Source organism: Rutilus rutilus (assembly GCF_951802725.1).
Source record: "Rutilus rutilus genome assembly, chromosome: 20".
NCBI classification, from domain to species: Eukaryota; Metazoa; Chordata; class Actinopteri; order Cypriniformes; family Leuciscidae; genus Rutilus; species Rutilus rutilus.
The window spans coordinates 6796140-6819149 of NC_140225.1; the positions used below are offsets into that span (position 1 = coordinate 6796140).

The 23010-nt window shown below is 39.2% G+C and overlaps 1 protein-coding gene across 2 annotated transcripts; it reads left to right on the plus strand.

Annotated features, from left to right (window-relative positions):
- Window positions 1-356: 356 nt before the first annotated feature.
- trmt61a (tRNA methyltransferase 61A) lies at window positions 357-22510 on the plus strand. 2 transcript variants are annotated; one of them, XR_014625577.1, is made up of 5 exons: window positions 433-576; window positions 2873-3266; window positions 10658-10924; window positions 21732-22156; window positions 22322-22510. XR_014625577.1 is itself a non-coding variant. In XM_084391308.1 (4 exons), exons 2-4 carry the CDS (start codon window positions 2936-2938, stop codon window positions 22049-22051), a joined length of 918 nt encoding a protein of 305 aa, XP_084247434.1. In that variant the 5' UTR covers window positions 357-576; window positions 2873-2935; the 3' UTR covers window positions 22052-22505. The 2 variants fall into 2 exon arrangements, 1 of the variants encoding a protein (XP_084247434.1); XM_084391308.1 differs by having other exon boundaries at window positions 357-576; window positions 21732-22505.
- The last annotated feature ends 500 nt before the right edge of the window (window positions 22511-23010 follow it).

The window sequence follows — 23010 nt, forward strand, 5'->3', positions numbered from 1 at the left end:
ATGGTTAACTTAAACGTAAAAAATAAATTACAAATAAATTGGTCAGCAGCAACTGTTTGCTCACTAACGTTCTTCGAAATCTCTTCTTTTGTATCCAATAGAAGAAAGAAGTCCATACAGGTTTAGAATAACTAGAGGGTGAGTAAATAATGACATGTGAACTAACGTTATCCCTTCAACAGGAGTGCATTTCTGGTTTGAAGGGAAAACGTTACTTCAGTCTGACTAGAGTTGTGGGGCTAGGAAACACCGTCCTGGTGAATCTAAACCACCACGCAAATTTCTATTTGGTTTATCTTGACGTTTATGCAAAACAGATACTGTTCCTTTAAAATACTCTTACGTCATTTTCCTGAGACTGGTTGTGTCGTGAGAAGTAGAGGTTTTGCGACAAGTTGTAGATTTGTATATGGCGAGCAACGCGTTTCACATGCGTTTGAGTCTGTCCAGATGACGTAAAGAGCCGCTCTGTAGGACGGTCCGCGTCTGCATGCATGCGGTTTATCAAGCAAACTAGCCGCACACACGTGTTGTACTTTCTTTCTGCTCTCTCCCTAATATAAAATTACAGAAACGGTGAGTTTTTGAGTCTTTCTTTATGTTAAACATATCTTTATGTCGAACGATGTACGTTCGTTAAGACATGTCAGTCAGACGCTTCCTTTCCAGCAATGCGTGTAACGTTACGGTTAACTGTTACTCTGTTTACGTTTTGAAAAACACTTCAGTTTGTGCTCGATGTAGCCTAATGAATGTTTATTTTTAAAAAGTGTTAGTTCACATTCAGTTTAGTACGGAAGCCCTGAACCGCAACGTAAAAAAAATACAAAAATAATCTATCATTTCGAGATTAAAGTCGAAATATTTCGAGAATAAAGTCTTCCGTAGAAGTTGTGTGTGTGCTTGCCGTTATCTCACACTGCCGCACAGGCATATTCATGCGTGTGCGTAAACTGGATCTGCACAAAATAATAGCTTTTTACTTTTATCTGGGGCTGGGCTTTCAATAAAAAGAAATTCTACAGGTCTACCAACATGGCATTAGGCTATAGGACGTTATAAAATATACTGCGCCGGAATAGACTTTAGCCTACAGGCGAAAATACTTTTCAGACTGGATCAAGATATCCAGCTTAATGAATGAATGAATGCATGAATGAGGCATTTATATAGAGCTTTCATATATCTACTGTAACGTTAGGCCTACACTTAAAAGCGCTTTACAGTCATTTCAGGGAATCTCTCCTCAACCACCACCAGTGGTTATTATGTTTGAGCAAATGATTGGATACAGAATGATGCACTTAAAATGTACCCAGAACGTATGGTGAAGAGGGAGACAGTACGGTTACTGTTAAAGGAGCCGTATGTAAGATTGTGGCCAAAACTGGTACTGCAATCACTTTCAAATTACTGTAGAGCGGTGTATTTAGAGCGGTGCATTTTATGATTAATTGAAATACAGTTCTTACATACAGCTCCTTTAAGTGTTCTCGACCCAGATAGTGTTGGCTATAGACGAGCACGAAAACACGTCAAAAACACTGCCACATAAAGTTTCGACCAGGTTGTGAACCTAGCCATGGTACTGCTTGTTGGTAGATTGTCCTGTCGAATTTTCTTTTTGTTGAAAGCCCAGATAAAAGTAAAAAGCTACTATTTTGTGTAGATCCATGTCCGAGGCAGTTCGACTTCACAAGCGCATTTCTTTACACAGACACACACACACACAAATTCAGAATTGGAAACACGCCCTGACGCGCGTCGTTATGAATGCGCAAACACGCAACTTCTACGGAAGACTGTATTCTCGAAATATTTCGACTTTAATCTCAAAATATTTCGACTTTATTCTCGAAATACTAGATTTTTTTTTTGACGGATTTTTTTTTTTTTTTTAACGTTGCGTTTCAGGGCTTCCGTAGGTTTAGCCCTCCTGTAAAAACGATAATTTAAAAATATTTATATTTCTTAGTAGTCGATGGTTTGTAATGAAACCGGTGGTCGCCGTTTAGCGAATCCGTTCCTCCTGTTCACCTTGCTGAATCAAATAAGTTAACGTTACCTAAAATAACAAAAATGTTCACAGATATCAACAAGTGCGTTATTATTAGATTAACTTACACAATTGTTGCCCATTTTGTTTCGTCTCCGGACTGCGGTTACACAGAAGGTTCTGGTAATGTTCAGTTTGACAGGTTGGTACTTACGGTGACTAACGGTTTACAACTAACGTTAACGTTATTTAAATCAAAATACGCACTGACTGGATTTTGAGTAACGGTAAGTTAGGTGACGTGCGTGTTTTTATTTGAAATTATGGGCTGTGTATTTTAATATATTGGATAAAATATTCAACGTTTACATTTGTAAACCGTTTACTTTCAGCAATGTTAGATTTGTTTTTATTTTAACTTAATTTTAACTTATTATTACTTTTAACTTCCAAGTGTCTTTCTTTTTACGTTTCTATTTAATATAAAAAATAAAAACTGCTTTCTTGGCATTATTGCTTTAATTGCTTTAAACAAAAGCCATAATAGACAATTAGACATAATCCTCCAAGAAGTGTCAACAGTGGAATTTTTGGTCCATCTCTCTAGAAGTACAGAAATTAGTTTGACAGGATTTTAAAAAGATGACAGCATAGCTCTTTATTGCCATGTTGTTTATAATCAAGTTAAAATTAATAAAGTGTCTGTTTTATGCTTCTTTTTTTTTACAACACAAATATATATTTTTTAAAAGATGGGAATATCCTAAATATTCAATTTAGTCTATGAAGTAATATGATGGAATATAAATATGAATGTAAATGTTTTGTCCATTAATTTATGAGAATAATGTGTTTGTGTGTTTTCATTTATGACAGACCAGTGTAATTTAATCATCCAAGGCCACACTTTTCACTGAAGTTGAAACCCAGCTGTGCCTCATGAGTTTTGTGGAATACTCCGAGCTCATCCAAGAAGGGGATGTTGTCATTATCTTCCTGGGTCATGATTCCATGATGCCTATCAAAGTTCAGTCCGGAGCTCAGACCCAGACCCGCTATGGGGCTATCCGCCACTCCAGCGACCTGATTGGACAGCGCTTTGGTACCAAAGTGACTTGCAGTAAGGGTGGTTGGGTTTATGTGCTGCACCCCACACCAGAACTGTGGACTGTTAACCTTCCCCACCGAACACAGATCCTCTACACGACAGATATTGCCAACATCACACTGATGCTGGACCTCAAACCGGGCTCTGTCGTCTGCGAGTCAGGTAAGAATGAGAACCATCAAAGAATTTTGGGCATCTGAATTTTTAGAGATCTTCTTCTTCTTATCCTTGCTGTAGCAAGGAGATACTTGAATTTAAGTGTCAAGCTGGTGAACTCAAGTCAGAAGGACACTTCATATTCATATTTTGCTGATGGAGGTTTGATCAATGAAAGTGCTCCATGTTGCCTGACAGGCAATATAACACTAATGCAATGTAACCCTACTCTTACGAGGCTCAAAAACAGCTCAGCCTGTCAGATTAAATGCAGCCCACTTTTCTCCAGTGTACTTCTGAAATCCACCCTATTGCAAAGCTCATTTTAAAAATGGGAGTAAAGCAAGTCTGAATGAAGATTTGTTCAGATGCTTTATTTAAAATATTGAATAATTTCTGTTCAACACAATAACGAAAGTATATTATTGTCCCTGCAGGTCCTTAAAAAGTCTTAAAGTTTTAAATTCAGTTTTATCAAATTGAAGGCCATAAATTCTTTAATGTTTCACACAGTAGGCTATATGAAAGTCTTAATGATCATTTCAAGATACCTTACATTTGGGTACAGAAAAACAGGAATTGCGACACGGTTTAATGTGAATATTAAACTTCAAAAGGCTATGATTTAATTTATAGCACAATTAATGAGCACACACATTTCAAAGTACAAACACAGCTGATGTGGAGGTCTTCTATCTGTGTTTGTACTTTGAAATGTGTGTGCTCATTAATTGTGTGTGTATATATATATATATATATATATATATATATATATATATATATATATATATATATATATATATATATATATATATATATATATATATATAATATCTGTGCATCGAGACAGTCTGTATATGCGATCCATTTGAAATAGACTACTTAATCTATGAACAGTAAAATCCCATACTGAATGCTGCCAAAAATAGGTCAGATACATGCGATGCTTGGCTTGCATTTTGATCATCGTATATTAAACTTAAGCAACGTTAGCCATTATATACATATTTATTCAAATCAACTGAATCAATAGGACTTAATAAGACCATTAAGTTCAAACGTAATAGCCTATTATAAACAGATTTCCTCAAATCAACCCTCAACAATGCGAGTAAATCACTCGCATGTGCGACAGAATTTCACACTGGCCGACTAAATTTTTTATTTAATTAGCCAATGGCTAGTAAATTGTACGATTTCTGTCGCCTGATTGAGTTGGAGGCGCAAAAATAAGTTTAGCGCAGATATATAATTGAATTGCCTACTGAGCTTTACGCACTGTCGCTTGGCTGAGAGCGCCCTCTGTCGTTTTCTCTCACACTCTGCACTATCACCTTGAGAGAAAGAGAGAGGCTTTTACACATGCCATGAAAAGAGAATTGACTCTGTCTCGATCAGGCAAGTACTGCATCATCGTTAAGTTTATCATTTGCACATGTTTTTAAGCCTAATTAATTTGAACATTGAAGCGCAAGAAGACGTGAAAATAACTCAATAGCCAAAGCTGTGTCTGACAGCACGCAAATACTGAATTGAGCTCTATTTTACGTCTTCACACAAAATTGTCAACATGCCTGTCTTGGCGAGTATCCTAGTAAACAAAATCAATTATGTCTTAATTGAACATAAACAGTTGAGAAAGAAAACACATGTGTGCAGTATCAGTATAATGGATCTGTGCATTGTCTTACACCGTGTCCTATAACCAGCCGCGACACGCGACGATACTATTTTAGACGGTACTATTCTATTTTTCCGCGACGTCGCGGCTAGAACAATAAACACAAAGTGTGGCAATGATAATCTCAGGTACTGTTTATGTGCTTTATTTAAAGGTATAGCAGAGGATTTGCCCAAATTTTAGGAAAAGAACCGCCCTCTCCACTTTTCGAAAAAATGCACATGCGCAACACTCTACCTGCTCCCGAGAGGGAACGCCTATTAAACGTGTGCACGAGAGAGCATGCACGAGCTAATCATAGCTTACATTAACTTTTACTAGCAGTGATTTTACATGGATTTCTCCAAATAGCATGCCAAACTTTACCTGTCAAGTAGAAACTTCGCGACTGAGGCATCAGTGGGAAGCCCAACCTGTGTTTTAAGCGCACACCATTGTGTGAATCGTGTGCACGAGCACATACGACGGCCTTACGTAAACATATCACCAGAATGATTGACACTTAGGAGGACCAATAGTCTTGATGATCCACCCGGAAAAAGAAAATCCTCCGCTATACCTTTAAAGTTGCGTTATGCAGTTTTGGCAATTTCTTCACTGTTTTCTCGCTTTTTGCTCGAGGGTTTCTCTATAGAGCTCCCCCTACAGCTTCGGAATAGATATTTGACAACACTGTTGTAAAAACTCGTTGGCGACTCTCCCCCCTCCCATCTTCTCCCTCTGGTCATGTGCATTTGTTTTCAAAGAAGCCGGCGAACGCACGGAGCCATGTCCACTGAGGCAGGTATGATACACAGAAGGCTAGCAAATAAATGTATGTGTGCAGTGCCGTAAAGCAATTCGTTACATCGCGAGACCTTATATCACGCGATATGCCCGCCGGCCCAACGTTGCAAGGGTGTTTTTTTCGCTCACAGGCACTAGGGGGAAGCGAGACGGCCACCGTTCAACCTGAAAAAAGTAATATAACCATTCCAATGACTCCGAAGCTGTTCAGTTAAGGTAAATGAAGCAAAAAAAAACTGCATAGTTCCCCTTTAATATTAAAAGCATGCAATGTGACTTTGAATATTATTTAGTGCTCCCAGCTTTGTAGCTGTAAAAGCAACAATGGATAATTCTTGAAATTAAACAAATGGAAACAAGTGTATTCTTTGACAAAGATTGTTTTAGTAACTCAGCCTATGTATTTTTAATAATGGTGTACTATTTGTGAATTTGATTATGTAGCCTACTTATCCATTTTCTTGCGAGTGCCGTCAAGATTACTCTCTGGTGCTGTGCACTTGCCGTGAGACTCCGCACGCACGCTGTTCTGATTGGCTGTGGGTTTTGATTGATTTTGACGCATCTCGCAGTCGTGTTGCGTCTAGTGTGAACAGACAAATTATTTGTCGTTGGAATCTTATCAGCGCGTCTGGTTAGGACACGTGTTAAAGTGACATCAGCCTAATATTCCTGCTTCTGTCTGTTTTTAATGTTAATCAAACAAAAAAAGATGCAAAAGAAGAAAAATCACTCAATGCTCTTGACTGAATAACTTTTGTAACTTTAATAAGGATCCATCTATTTAATTAAATACAGTGAAGACTATGCAGTGTTTTTACATTTGATTATTCAATTTCTGTGCCTAATCTACCTAATCTGTATCTAACTACTGTTAGATTTACCAAAAAAAAAAAAAAAAAGCACTGTTGAATTAATTTGCATCTTTGTTCTGTTGTGTTTATTTGTGCTGTTGGTTGTAGTTTGATTATTTGTTCTTATTTTATTACAGACTGTTTATTTGACTTTAATAGTGTTTGAAATTTATATTTTATACTATATTTATGTAGAATTTTACATTTACATTTACATTTACATTTATTCATTTAGCTGACGCTTTTATCCAAAGCGACTTACAATTGCTATATATGTCAGAGGTCGCACGCCTCTGGAGCAACTAGGGGTTAAGTGTCTTGCTCAGGGACACATTGGTGTCTCACAGTGGATTCGAACCCGGGTCTCTCACCCGGGAACAATTTTCTTATTCTTGCATTCCATGTTAAAAGTCTGGTGAGTAAAATGAAAAATGTACTAGCCAATGACGACTCAATCTTCAGTGTGTCCATAGAGGGTTGCAAATAAAAGTTAGTCCACATAAAGTTTAGGTATTGTTGCGTGTCCGGGTTTGTCCACTTGCGTGTCCGGGTTTGAATGCACTTCTCGCGTATGAAAAGTATCTGTACACATAACGGGTGCCAAATTCGCAAGAAAGCTTGATGTGTACTGACAACAATACATTATGTAAGCTTGTTCTCTTTGTTAGGATGTTGATATAGCAACTGATCAAGTTTCAGTTAAGTTTCATTCTTCCTGTTTCTCCTTTAATCCGATATAAAATTTCATACTGTATTGTCCATACATAACCGGTAGTATAACAATGCTATAAGCAAGCTTAATTATATGCTAGTTTAACATGATGTAGAAGAAAATAGAAAAGTTTTAGCTGTCAAAATACTCCCTCACCTTGCTCATCATCCAAGTGGACATTTCTCTGAACTCGGGTGATTTTTGTTTTCTGCTCCAGATACACACTTTTCAAAATAACGTTTATTTTAAAATGTAACATTTAATATGACGGTGATTTAAAGTAACGTAGCTTTTGTAAATAAAGGCAAAACATTAAAAAAAGTGTATATACTGCATTTAAACGACTAGTATTTTCAGGTCGACTAGCAGCAGCAGTATTGTTCTACTATTCAACTAGTCTCGCATATCTCTTTTATAGATAGATAGATAGATAGATTTTTTTTTCTGAGCTCAGTGGCAGATATTTGTTGTTGTTCATCTTGAAACAAGGTGCATTGTGAAAAGTGCAATACAAATAAAATTGACTTGTCTAGTTGGAGTGGGCAGAGTAGGCTCGGCAGAAATGGGTTGGAGACGAGACTCTTTTCAATTTGGCTCATTCAACTGGTTGGTCCTCTTGTATTCTGAATGAATCCATTAAAGGCTGTTGAGCGTGCACACACAAAACACACACTCTGCTCTGTCCTCAGTGCCCTCCAAACCAGCATTGAGCTGGACAAGCATTTAACACTTCTTAGATATCAGTGCCGTGTTCAGGTGAGTGTGACTGTCTAACAAAATTGGCACATGTGCAGGCTGAAGTTTGCTTTTCATCATTCAAGGATACTATTAGATATTTCTTTTGGAATAATTCAGTGTGTTCTTTCTCCCCTGCTGAGCCTCTCGTTCTTACGTCATTCACTTGTTCTCTCTGAATGCAACGCTGTGGACTAAACATTGACCCTATTGTTGCCATGAGAACAAAAGCATACTAATGGGTTCTTGAAGAGGAAGATGGGCCATTAACACCAGAGCTTGCTCACATGCACGTGTATCACAATGTACATGTTCATGCACACCTTATTACTGTGTTTAACTCTGTGACCATGTATACATGCATGTGCACTATTTTCTGATTAAGGTCAATATTCCTCTAATAAGATGTTTTTTGTTTTTGTAATATTCCACATGTTAGTGGCCCAAATACTAAATTAAAACATGCATGTACTTTTCCTGCTATTCTCTTGTGGGAATACTGGAGAGGCTTGCTTTTGCCATTTATTGCGGTGCGTGATTTTTCTGCACAGAAACTTAATCAACTCATTAATTCTCATTCATGTCATAGACAAAAGCACACAACAGTGCAGTGAATTGTAAAATGTGGAGCATGAGACTGTGCAAGACACTATGGAGATGTCAGTCCCTCTTATTTCTTATTCAATTACTTATTTCTCCCTAGTATTGGCTTAATCACATTGAGCAGATTCTCCTCTTAATCTGAATCCTGGCACATGTAAAGGTAGTCTAGTTAGTATGAACTCTGAAGGGTCTTATCTACATTTACATACACAATTTTCCAATTAAGGACTTTATTTTGAAAGAGACATACAGTACAGAAATATTACAATTGAAATGAAACATGTAATCACCCAGAATTACAATTTGCACATATTTAAAGACTGTTCATTATGGTGCATATTCTGATCCAAATATGGAGCATAACGGTATGGTGCATATTCTTATTCCAGTCTTATTCTAGAAAATGAAATATTGGAATAGTTACATAGAATAGTTCACCCAAAATTCAATCCAAGCCCATACATTTTGTTAATCTTTGAAACATGCATGAAGAGATTTTTAATGAGATTTCTGTCTCTCAATTGAATGCAACCAAAACTTTGATGCATTAAAAAGTTCATAAAAACATTGTGAAAGTCATTTAGGCTTTTATTCACATAGAAACTAAACAACACGAGAGCACATCAAACATGGTAAACAGAAGCTCAAGTGTACTCAAGCGAACCAATGAGGTTTGTTCTTGTGTGCCGAGCAAGTGCTTTTGAGCTTCTCTTTACAATATTTGACGTGCTGTATGTGTGTTGATCAATGTTTATATGTGAATAAAAGCCTTATTAAATCTGTTCATCATATAAAGCAATACAGGATTGCTTTATATGATGAACAGATTTAATAAGGCTTTTCTTCAAATACTTGGATTAAATGGCTCGATTCATATGGATTACTTTTATAACCTCTTTATGAACTTTTTGAAGCTTGAAAGTTCTGGTGGAATAGACTTTTAGTGGTGGGACAGAAATTTCTCAGGTTTTATTAAAAAGATACTCATTTGTGTTTTGAAATTGTTCCTTTTGGGATGAACTATCCCTAAAATTGAAATTAAATCATAATTTACTCACCCTGGTGTTGTTCTAATGCAATATGCCATTCTTTCTTTTTTGGAACTCAAAAAGAGAATTTTTTTTATTTTTTTTAATGTCCCGCTCTCGCTCGTCCGACCAGCATCAAGCTAGCAATAGCGACCAGCATCGAGCTTTTTTTTTTTTTAAACGCAAAAGTATTACAGAACGATCCCATGCGACACGTGCCATATTTTTTTAAGTGTTCTGGGTGTGTACGATAGGATTTGGTGAAAAAACAAAATTTAATGTATTATTTAACGAAAATCATGATCTTGGCCATTGGTCTTCTGTGCACAGCTATGCAACGTGTGTGTTCGTGAGTCTATTAGCACCACAGTTCACTCTGACTCGCCCAGAAAAACACACAAGTTGTGAGCAGTCAAGATTAACAAAAACGCAACATGAAATACAATCCATGTACTTTCTTCTCTGAGGTTAATAGCTGTTGTGTTTGTGGCAACAAAAAGTTATCACATCTGTCAACTATCATTCTGACTGTCATCAGGCAAACAGAGTTCTGGAGATATTCAACTCAGTGAAGAAAGTTCAAGTATACTGGTTTGGGATTTCTAGGCATTGTATTTTATGACACACATTCATTAATCTTGATTTCTGACAAGTGTGCTTTTTCTGGGCGAGTCGGAGTGAACTGCGGCTCACGAATGCACACGTTGAGAAGGTCACATCGAGGTCAGGATTTTTGTTAAATAATACGTTTTGGTTTTTCACCAAACCCTATCGTATACTGCCAAAACACTTATTTATATGGCCTGTGTGGCATGGCACCATTATGTGATACTTTAGCATCTTAAAAAAAAAAAATAAAAAAAAAAGCGTGATGCTGGTCTGAAACTGTTGCATTCCGAAAAAGTGTAATTTGATATTAATTTAATAATCTCAAACTCAGACCACTTATTCCCAGTGGTGGGCTTGTTCTAACAGCAGATTTTGTGTCTGTTTTCCAGGTACAGGCAGCGGCTCTCTGTCTCACTCTATTTTGCGGACCATTGCTCCCACCGGTCACCTGCACACAGTCGAGTTCCACGCTCAGCGAGCCGAGAAGGCCATCCAGGAGTTCAAGGAGCACAAGGTGTCTCACCTGGTTACTGTTAGAAACCAGGACGTGTGCGCGGAGGGCTTCGGCATCACAGGTGTAGCTGATGCGGTCTTTTTAGACATCCCTTCTCCGTGGGAGGCAGTCACACATGCCAAGAGGGCCTTGAAACGCAAGGGTGAGAGTACACAACTGAAATAACTAAGGAGAAATTATTACCATATTAATGCTAAATGGCATGTGGTTCTCTGTCGCCATGACTAATGTATGAAGCCACTAAAGTGAGTCTTCAAATCACAAGATATAAATGCTACTGAATACTACAGTGACCTCTATGAACACACAACTTTACAGGCATATAAATGGTGCTGTTTTAAAGTTATCAATATGCACACACTTACAAAAAGTACTTCCCTCATCTGCCATTGACTCAATAACTCAATGCCCAAATAACCTCTGGAATGGGAGGTTAGGGGTGAAATTCCTAATTTAATTGTGAAATTCTTGTTTAAATTTGTGTAGGTTTTCATCTCAGTTATTGAGGCAGCTTCTATGAATCATAGACATTGTTCTGCATAATTACATCTTAGTTTTGTACCAAAATTATGTCACACCAGTAACTTTAATTAATCATGAAGACTTTGGCTTGAGTTTGCCCAGCTCGAACAGATTTCATAGTTGTTTTGTCTGTGGTGTCTCTGATCATTCTGTTGGAACAACTATTTGTTTTTTATCGAGTGGGCATGTCAGAAATGGTTTCTTCAGAAGTGACCAGACCACTTGGCAAGAGGCTGTTTCCATGAGAACTACAACTCACTTTGCCCTGCTGGGCAGGCCTAGACTAGTCAGTGTCCCAGTAAGGGGTCAGCAGTCCTTGTGTATGAATTATTCCCCTGTGTCAGTAGGATACTGAAAGAGGAATTTTCATATAAATACTTAGCCCTTGGCTTTTAACCCTTTACTCTCCTGCCTTTGTAAAGGTTGAAGCTGAGATGTAGTTGAATGTTTTTAGTTTTTTTTAGTTTGGTTGGTTCTGTAATTTAATACATTTTTGATAAATGGGAGGTTGACAGTAACCAAAATGTTTTTTCATCTAATCTAATTGTTATTTGGGTCAAATAAATAAATTAAAAACACGTACAATAATTTTACAAGATAAATGTCAAATAATTCATTTAAAACCATTTCGGTTGAAGTAACGTCGTACAGTGACAAGACACTGCTGCAATTTCATAACTACCCAAAACCTTTGCATTTGTCTACATGCGTGTAAAGATCTGCCTTGGCTGAGTATAAGATTAGAGAGGATCTCCTGGAGGAAATCGAGTCTCTCTGTCTCATTATAGTGGAATTTCTGCAGCGCTCTACGTTACACCCCCTTTTAGAGACTCTGATTTATATACACACATGCAGAATGTTTTGCTGGCTGGGTAATAATGACCATAAAGGGGCATGCGGTGAGACTTTAGTGAGCATGGGCAAGGCTCTGTAATTCTCATACATTAGCTGGTCTCTATCTGATTCTTTTGACAAACTGAAAAAAAGACAAATCTTGTGCGATACTTATCAGGAATTCAGTGCAGAAAACTTTAGCATGGCTCTGACTATTAAACTTTGGTTAACTCCAAGCCAGTTGTCCTTGACTACTAACATGTTTCTTACAACATGTACATTTTATTGCTATTATGCAACAATCACAGTGTGCAGTGATTTGAGCTGATTCTTTATCATGCCTGTTTCTTTATTCCTTCTCATTTTTGGCCTTTCAGTCTTGTTACTCAGTTTAAGTGCTCAGAGAATCCGAGCTGTTGGCGTAACTCATTTCTTACTCAGACCACTGTTGCCAGGAGACCTGATGTCTCTGTTTATGACTGCGTTTTCATGCAAAGGCCTTATTTGTCAATGGAATTGCACAATCAACTGCACAATCTCTCTCTCTCTCTCTCTCGTTCTCTCTCTCTCATGAACAAACCAACTGAGGATCACATACTACCACACTTTCATGTCATCCCCTCCCAAACAAAACAAATTTATACAGAAACATCACTCAAACTATCAAACATGTTTGATATTTTCCAATCAATGCCTTCCGATAAATCTAATCCATATAAATGTAATCCATCTAAAATCCAAATAATTTTCCCCCGATTTGCAGTCTGGAGTCAATGCTAGTTGCCAAAAATCAAAGCTGTTCTACAGATTTTGGGCATTTAGAGTTGACAGATTTCACAGAAATCATGTAGTGTATTGTTGTATTACATATTTATTAAATGTTTAATTTAGTTTTTCCACTGCAATAGTATATAAACTGATAAAGTTTATAGACTGATTTCAGATGATTATTGAGTCTCCAGCAAGAGTCTCCTTTCCTGCCAGACCTGTTTTCTCTATTGTGTTTTAAATGAGTCCGGTCACTGAGATTCTCACCTTTCGGAGCCCAGACGTTGAATCGTTAGGTTGATTGACTTTCACCTTTTGTCTTTAATGGCTCTTGGAATTGGAGTTCCTGGCCAGTATCAGCATGTGAATAGTTATGCTGATTCAATTAGACTGGTAGTGCTCTCAGAGTAGGGTGTGTTCCCACTTCATTTGCATGCTTTATTCAGAGTTTCCACCTCTATGTAATCCCTCCCCCTTGGAATGTATATAGCTACGATGTATAATGTTTTAGTTAGACTTTGGTGACTGCAGCTACCGACAGCTCGTGATCTCAATAAAGAATCCTGCTGAGGAAACAACCAAGTCTCCTGGTCTTCGATTCTGAGTTTACAACAGTATGATGGTCACAGACTACGATTTGATTTGTGTGAAAAAGAAAAATGTTTAGGGGGGAAAAATTAGGTCCACCCTAAACCTAAACTTTTGTAGTGGGGCGTAAGCACATTGTACAAATTTGCCACCAATTCGGTAAAACGAAAAATAGTTACAAATTCCTTTGAGAGTGTGTTTAAGGACAACAAACGTGTTTTATGTTTTGAGACGATTTTAGAACACCTATTGTTTCCATTAGTCATGCGTCTCCTACGAGTATGTCGGAACCACTTGAATGTCTTGTAGTGTGTGATCCTCAGTTTTTTAGTATGATGTCCAGATTTTCTCTGTAACCATTTACAAGTCAAGTGTATGATACTCTTCAGGTTTTAAAAGTTGCGTAGTGTTTTCCAGCCTTAAGATAGGTTAAGATAGATAAGTTTAGGTAGGTGGCAAGTGTCACTTCCCCAGGTAAACAGAGCACACGTACACAGCCGGCCACATGATGTAAAAGAAGACGGGACTCATCAGACCAGGAAACATTATTCCACTGCTCTAAGGTCCAATTCCCATGCTCGCGAGCCCATTGTAGGCGCTTTTCGACAGTGGACAGGGGTCAAATACGCACAGCCCCATACGCAGCAGAGTGCGATGCACTGTGTGTTGTGACATTCCTCCCATAAACATCATTAAAATTGAGTGTGCTTGAGCCACAGTAGACTTCTGTTGGCTTGGACCAGACAGAATAGCCTTTTTTGCCCTTGTGCATCGGTGAGCCTTGGGTGGCAAACACCCTGTTGCCAGTTTGTGGTTTGTCCCTCCTCGGACCACTGGTGGTAAATTTTCATCACTGCTGACCGGGAGCAACCCACAAGCCTTGCTGTTTCAGAGAAACTCTGACTCAGTCGCCTTGCCATAACAATTTGGACCTTGTCAAAGTCGCTCAGACCTTTATTCCAGCACATTGATAATGAGAACTGATTGTTTGCTTGTCATCTGATCTACCCACAAGTAGAATCACAATTAGATAGCAGGGTAGCAACAGAGTTAGGTTACACTTTTTTTTTTTTTAAGGTGTAATTATAAAGTATAAATAATTATAAAATAATTGTAAGTACTGAGTAATATCATTTAACAATATGCACTTACTATAGGATTAGGGTTTGGTTGAGGGTTAGTTGCATGTAATTATGCATACTTTACTGTTATTACTATGGTGAGTACATGTAACATGTAACAAGGACACTGTAAAAAAAAAAAAACAATACAAAAAAAAAGTGCTACCCAGAGTTGATATTTAAGCAATTAGTTATAAGAGGCTTTATTGTGATTTAGAATTATATCTGGATACATTAGATCGGTCTTGGGCCCTGTCTCACCTGGTTGCCTGTTGACGGCAACATTGGCCAGCAACATTGCTCAAAAAGTTGCCCCGTATATCATCACCTTTACTGTATTGCAGATTTTAGGATGGCCGGAACGCTGTATTTACCAATCACCATTGAGGGCCTGAACTATTTGTTTTATAAAAGTATTTTTTTTTAGGCACCAAGTGACTTTGGATCCCTGATGCATCCCTGTTAAAATTGTCAGGCTCAAGAGAAGAGAGTGAGACAGTTCTGCATTGCTTTCCTACAGTGGTTCCCATTCATTATATTTCTATAGCGAATGTTGAGAGTGAAGGATGGGGTCATGCTGGATTAAGTGAATGTGATTGGATTGAGTCTAAAGACAGATTCAAAGAGTAAACTATACCCATTAAGGTCTCTTTCTCATACTTCTCTCCTCACATAACCCTGTCTATCTTCTTACTCTGATCTGCAGTGGCTATTTTTGTGCATGTTAGTAATACCACCTTAAGCCCAAATTCCCTCCAATCGTGTTAGTGGAGCAAGATGGCAAAGGAGTGGAAGAGATTGCTGTTTCAGTTTTACTCCTCTATTTATCATGTTATTATGAAACCGTTTAACAGTAAGGCAACAATATGCAAACATGTGCATGTCGACCGCTCTCTAACCCTTAACAGCTTAGTGAGTTATTGGTTGCTTCCAGTAAGCCTTTTGTGGAACCATATTCTTTACGACATCACTTCCTGATTATTCTCAGCAGGCCTGCATGAAATCTGTACTCACAGAACTTTATTTGTGTAACAGCCTACTGGGTGTGTTGTGACTATCTCCTCGGCCAATTATGTGATTTTGGGGCGGGGCTACCTACAATGGTGGATAGGTGGGGGTGGGGGTGTACTCACACTAGGCACGGTTGCCTTGTACCGTGACCTGGCGTGATTGTCACCTATTTTCACTTGATTGTGCTGCATGTATTATCAAAAGATTATTACAGAGGCAGCTGACTTTAATGGAGGAATTTGCAGCTTTACTTGCAAACTTACAATTCAGGTTCATCAATAAGGTGAGAACCAGACCTGTTATAAACCTAAATATTCTTGAATTAATTGAATTAATTCAAGTGTACTATCCAAGTAGTAATAGAAGATGTTAGCTGTCGTAATGACAGTAGCGCACATAAAAGTAGCATCTGTTCCATGCTCCGGCGCTGTTAGCGATCACACTACATGCTCTGGCCCACCTCTTCCAAGCGGGCCAGGGATGGTTAAAGGGGATACTCCACTTTTTTTGAAAATAGGCTCATTTTACAACTCCCCCAGAGTTAAACAGTTGAGTCTTACCGTTTTCTAATCCATTCAGCCGAACTCCGGGTCTAGCGGTACCACTTTTAGCATAGCTTAGCATAGATCATTGAATCGCACAGGACCATTAGCATCTCTTTGGTCATTTTTATGAGAGAGATGCTAATGGTCCTGTCCGATTCAATGATCTATGCTAAGCTATGCTAAAAGTGGTACCGCCAGACCCGGAGTTCGGCTGAATGGATTCGAAAACGGTGTAAGTGGAGTGGTAACAAAAAAGTGGAGTATCCCTTTAAACAAACCGTGCTCGGGCAAAGTACAGAGAGATCACACTAGTCAAACGAACCAGACTTTAGGGGTCAACTGTGCTCGGGCACAGTTCAGATTGCCCAGTGTGAGTACTAGTGATGTATGTCTCGAGACCACTTTTACGCGGTCTCGGTCTTGTCACGGCCTTGACGGTCTTTGGTCTTGGTCTTGTCTTGGTCTCTGACCTCTCGGTCTTGTCTAGGTCTCGCTGTCTCAGACCGACATAGTCGTCGGGGATTTAGCAATACAATAGGCGGCTACTACAATATCCACGACGACACAACGTTCGATAATGCAACATTATTATCCGCAACGGAACGGATTGAAGCGCGCGTCCGAGTGAAGACAGTGCGGCGTGTGCGCCCAATATACGAGAAAACACTTTATCCGCGCCACTGATCGCAGCGGCAACGAGCACTTTGAGCACTTGATTTAAAAAACACATATCAGTGACATGATGGCTTTTAACTTCATTCAGGAGATTTTGGGTAACTGCACAACTGACAGATGACTTTGAGCGCACCGCCAACGGTGTGTGTGTGTAACCATAGCGATAAAACGACCAACTTTCGGATCCTGCACTTAAGCCTATAATTTCGTTTTTAAACATTTTATTATGTATTTAAAAGTTGCAGAATGGATTAATTTGGAGACTCCGAAATCGGCAGAGATAGGCAGGCATTTGCTTAGATGAATTTGTGTCTTTGATATCTCTCTGTGTGTGTGTGTGTGTGTGTGTGTGTGTGTGTGTGTGTTGTTTGATTACAGTATTGTATTTAAGATGGTGTTAGACTAAATAAATGGTCTTTTAAATATCATCTGCATATCTCCGTTGTGTTGACTAAACATTAGGTCTAATCCAAGTTTATAATTGCGTATCTTTAATTTGATGTTACGATTTCATCTACACATTAAGTATAATTTCAATTGGTTACATATTTCTCATTCTTTAGACAGTTGTTGGAGGAGCAAGATGGTGTTGGAGGTGTTTGATGTTTTGTCAGATGAACCAGTCAGTACCAGTCATGTGAGTCCTCAACAGTACACAAAAGTTAAGGGAGTCTCAATCCTCTAATAGTGCAGTAACAGCTGTCTTGCAGTTGCTACACATAGTTGATCTCACCCTGCAAAAACATTTACAGTGAGCTCACAGTCACACACATGACATGGTCTGTCTCTGTATTGTTCTGCCTGTGTAGTTGAAGTAATACCATCTAATATGTATTGAATGTAAACTGCGGCTGAACCCTAGTATGCTGCTGTTCTTGAATTCATATTGCTTAGCTTCAACACTAGTCTATTTTTTTTTTTCCCTCCGGTCTCGACTTGGTCTTGGTCTTGACTTGGTCTGTCTTGGTCTTGGTCTTGTCTTGGTCTCGATACCCTCTGGTCTTGGTAGTGTCTTGGTCTCGGTTTAGGCGGTCTTGACTACAAGTCTAGTGAGTACACCCTTAGACTTGTTTTAAAATTGTCATCTGTTCTGCAGTTCCGTTTGATGCCCCTAGTGACACTTCAGCTTTACATCCACTATACAAGATTCTGTAGACTTGCACCTGAAATAAGTCCAGAAATCGTGTAAAAAAAAATATATATATATAATTTTTTTTTTTTTTTTCTGAGTCTGCCCCTCAGTTTACAGCAATAATTACTGCATGAAATGTTTGGATCTGCTGAGGAACACTGTCGAGGTCAAATGACCATTTCTTTTAAAAGAGAACTGAGCAAAAATATTCCTGTTCCTCATTACTTTTCAAGTAGTTTCAGGTTTGATTTGACGTCAGCCACAATTGTGGTCTTGTTTGGTATTTGATAAGGTTTTACAAATAGTAATTCTTGTTGCTGTCAAACAAAGAGGTTCATTTAAACTACTAATAAACAGCTATTCATGTTTGCACAGAGTGTAGCACAAGTGCTGGAGACTTGTGTATCTGCTCAGCGGTTTGATAAAGAACAGATGCAAACTTGTAGACAGACATGGTGAGTCACAGAGATCCAAATTAAGTTTTGGGAATTTTCTAAATCATAGAATGAGAGGCATTCTCCAGTCTCAGGAGACCATGGATCACGCCGGATGAGGAACACCAGTGCAGCGTCAGTTGTGACTCAACAGTCCAGTTCGAGTGTGAGAGTGGCTGTCTCTGCCACAAAACCTGCAGTTGAAAAATGCATTGAATTTTTTTGCATTAATTTGTCTGCAAGTTGGCAACACTGGCCCAGTCTGTTGTTTTACACTGTTGTGATGAACATTTGAGTTAGTTAAGAGAGACATGCCACTCTAGTTTATACGGAATGCAAAAAACCGCAGACACACTGGACAAAGATGAAACTTTCTAGTGTGAGTGGCTGTCTATGCGATATCAAATGAAGTATACTTTGAAAGGCAATAGGCCTTTTCAGAATGTTTGTAAACAATAGGCACAGAGTAACTTCCGGGTGGCAGAACGCGAGCGGCTTCCACTGACTAACTGAAAGAGATCCAGCCGGCGACTGCAACAGTTACATAGTTAAAAACATAGTTGTTGTTGCTCAAAGTTGAAACGATGATGAAAACGTGTTGTGTTTGGGGTTGCGCTACCAGATATACAGCAAAAGGTGTAGGGGTTTCATCGATTTCCTGTGGGTGAGGAGGTTATAGCGAGTGGACGTCGTGTCGTCAAAGTAGGAAATCTTAACGATCCCCTAAATTATATGATTCATCCAGCGTTTACATTTCTGCTTCGTGTATTCTCAAAACGGTCCATCTACAAAATCACAGCAGAGCATTTATCTTCCGCCGGGGAAATTCGAGACTAATATTAGTAAACTCATTGCCAGTCACTGCCTGCAGTAAAAGAGGGCTGCCCACTCTCAAGCACTGACCGTGAGACTCACGCAATTGTATGGGGCGCCACGTAGGATTTAAATCTAAGTTCGCTTATCAATACATACATAACACACGTGCATATACACCTATAAATTACTCGCATATACATGTAGGCTATATTGGATGTTCAAAATACATATATGAAATACACGTGCACACTAATATGAAATTCATACCAATACATATTATGTTAGTAATGAATGCACATACACTTGTGAATAACTTGCATATACAGTGAGGAAAATAAGTATTTGAACACCCTGCTATTTTGCAAGTTCTCCCACTTAGAAATGATGGAGGGGTCTGAAATTGTCATCGTAGGTGCATGTCCACTGTGAGTGACATAATCTATAAAAAAAAATCCAGAAATCACAATGTATGATTTTTTTAACTATTTATTTGTATGATACAGCTGCAAATAAGTATTTGAACACCTGAGAAAATCAATGTTAATATTTGGTACAGCAGCCTTTGTTTGCAATTACAGAGGTCAAACGTTTCCTGTAGTTTTTCACCAGGTTTGCACACACTGCAGGAGGGATTTTGGCCCAGTCCTCCACACAGATCTTCTCTAGATCAGTCAGGTTTCTGGGCTGTCGCTGAGAAACACGGAGTTTGAGCTCCCTCCAAAGATTCTCTATTGGGTTTAGGTCTGGAGACTGGCTAGGCCACGCCAGAACCTTGATATGCTTCTTACAGAGCCACTCCTTGGTTATCCTGGCTGTGTGCTTCGGGTCATTGTCATGTTGGAAGACCCAGCCTCGACCCATCTTCAATGCTGTAACTGAGGGAAGGAGGTTGTTCCCCAAAATCTCGCAATACATGGCCCCGGTCATCCTCTCCTTAATACAGTGCAGTCGCCCTGTCCCATGTGCAGAAAAACACCCCCAAAGCATGATGCTACCACCCCCATGCTTCACAGTAGGGATGGTGTTCTTGGGATGGTACTCATCATTCTTCTTCCTCCAAACACGTTTAGTGGAATTATGACCAAAAAGTTCTATTTTGGTCTCATCTGACCACATGACTTTCTCCCATGACTCCTCTGGATCATCCAAATGGTCATTGGCAAACTTAAGACGGGCCTTGACATGTGCTGGTTTAAGCAGGGGAACCTTCCGTGCCATGCATGATTTCAAACCATGACGTCTTAGTGTATTACCAACAGTAACCTTGAAAACGGTGGTCCCAGCTCTTTTCAGGTCATTGACCAGCTCCTCCCGTGTAGTTCTGGGCTGATTTCTCACCTTTCTTAGGATCATTGAGACCCCACGAGGTGAGATCTTGCATGGAGCCCCAGTCCGAGGAAGATTGACAGTCATGTTTAGCTTCTTCCATTTTCTAATGATTGCTCCAACAGTGGACCTTTTTTCACCAAGCTGCTTGGCAATTTCCCCGTAGCCCTTTCCAGCCTTGTGGAGGTGTACAATTTTGTCTCTAGTGTCTTTGGACAGCTCTTTGGTCTTGGCCATGTTAGTAGTTGGATTCTTACTGATTGTATGGGGTGGACAGGTGTCTTTATGCAGCTAACGACCTTAAACAGGTGCATCTAATTTAGGATAATAAATGGAGTGGAGGTGGACATTTTAAAGGCAGACTAACAGGTCTTTGAGGGTCAGAATTCTAGCTGATAGACAGGTGTTCAAATACTTATTTGCAGCTGTATCATACAAATAAATAGTAAAAAAATCAGATATTGTGATTTTATTTGAGCGTCGGTTGGCGTAGGACGCCGTCTGGGTTTTAGCTTAGCGAACGAGTCATTGCACGAGAATAAAAGCGAAAGTGATGAAGGCGAGCAAAGAAGTCAAGACGGCACAGACAGAAGGCTGACCTGAGCATTCGAATGCACAAATGTTTTCATAATTACATGAGCTGACTGGAATGAAGAAAGTGATCTACATGATTTATATTCAAAATCGTAAGCAAGCGCTGCTTTGTTTTACAGTTTTTATATCTGCAGTCCTAGTTTCAGTTTCCCTTTTTGATGAAAATAGACTATAGATTCCTGCTGATATAGATGGATATTTCTTACATGCAGGCGCAGAACGCACATGCTAGTTTGACAGGCGCCTATAGTCATTTTGGTGTGTTCAAGCGCAGCTTTTTGGCCGAGACGCAGCCGACGAGAGGCAACAACATAGTAAGCTTTCGTCGCCGCTAGTTTCTTTGATTTCGGCTTGGTGTGTCCCAGAATTATTTTTTCTTATTATGAAGAACGTTTTATAATCTAAAGGACACTTTTTCCAGTATAAAGAACCTTTTGTGCATTGAAAAGGTTCCATGGATGTTAAAATTGCTTCATGGAACCATAGATGCCAATAAAGAACCTTTATTTTTAATAGTCCACTTGAGGCTAATAAGCTAATATGCTAATAATACTACAAATATTTTCTTTTTCACTGTCTTCAGGAGGTCGTCTCTGCTCCTTCTCACCGTGTATAGAGCAGGTCCAGAGGACTTGTGAGGCTTTAACAAACCATGGCTTTGAGGAGATCTGCACACTGGAGGTTCTGCTGCGGGTGCATGACGTTCGTTCTGTCACCCTGCCATTACCAGACTTTGGACCAGAGGAGTGCTCTACTAACAGCACACAGATGGCTTCAGATCTTAATCAAGAGGAAGTCCCAAACACTGGGAACACCTCTGTAATCTGCAGGACTGCCACACCACCAAGAGAAATGGCAGGACACACTGGATACCTCACCTTTGCTACCAAACCACGCGACTAGAAGCATTGCTGAAGCTGACCACAGAGGAGACTGTTGTAGAGTGTAACGCAGACTCGCTAAATGTCATGCTATGACGTCACCTGTACACACCCTCAATATTCGGGAGTCCCAATCTTGTTCCTGGAGATCTTCCTTCCTGCAAAGTCAGCTCCAACCCTGATCAAACAGAACTGAACCAGCTAATTTAAGATCTTCAGGAGCACTTGATAATACAGACAAGTGTGTTTGATCAGGGTTGGATTTGAACTCTGCATGTGGGTGGATCTCCAGGAACAATACTGGGCACCCCTGCGGTCTTGTTTAGTTTCATTTAGATATAAAAGATTGGTTAACAGCTAGATGGGCTTTTACATCAATGTAACCGTTCAGTGGAGTACAGATTGATGTTCATGTTTTTATTTTTGTGCTTTTTTTTTTAAACTGGTAGATCTTTTACTGCAATAAAATATATTGAGATGGAAAAAACATTGTAGTTTTTGTATTTCTTTCTCGTGCTGTGGCAGATTTGTATGACTGTCAGCTGCTGTGTGCAAATACTGCACACGTATTTGACCTCTCAGGGAAAACGAGGTATGAGTGGCTTGGAAATGTATGCTGTACATGACGTTTATGTCATGATAAAATTTAGACCAGACGACATCATATAAAGCTTTAAGTGTGAGGTTTTTTATTTGTGCTCATCGATGCGATATCAGCAGTTTCTCACCACTAGCTCTCTAAATTCAAGGTTGTTACGGTCTGTTCTGTATTTGTGCATGTTACTTTCTTGCATGTGGAATGCAAGATACTGAAGAAGAACTAGATGCGCTAACATCTGGTAAATGTTATATCTGAAACAAACTGCTGAGAGCTCCTCTAACCACAAGTCCAAAAAAGGCCGTCCCTCTGCAATCTGATGCCTTCATAGATGCTGTATAACGGTGAAATTAATTTATTATTCTCTCTCTGGCTCATTGTGT

Excerpts from the sequence above, each read along its gene's own strand:
- trmt61a (XM_084391308.1), top strand. The coding sequence starts at position 2,936 with ATGAGTTTTGTGGAATACTCCGAGCTCATCCAAGAAGGGGATGTTGTC. Across the intron at positions 3,267-10,657 it reads CTCTGTCGTCTGCGAGTCAG|GTACAGGCAGCGGCTCTCTG; the intron begins GTAAGAATGAGA and ends TCTGTTTTCCAG. Across the intron at positions 10,925-21,731 it reads GAGGGCCTTGAAACGCAAGG|GAGGTCGTCTCTGCTCCTTC; the intron begins GTGAGAGTACAC and ends CACTGTCTTCAG.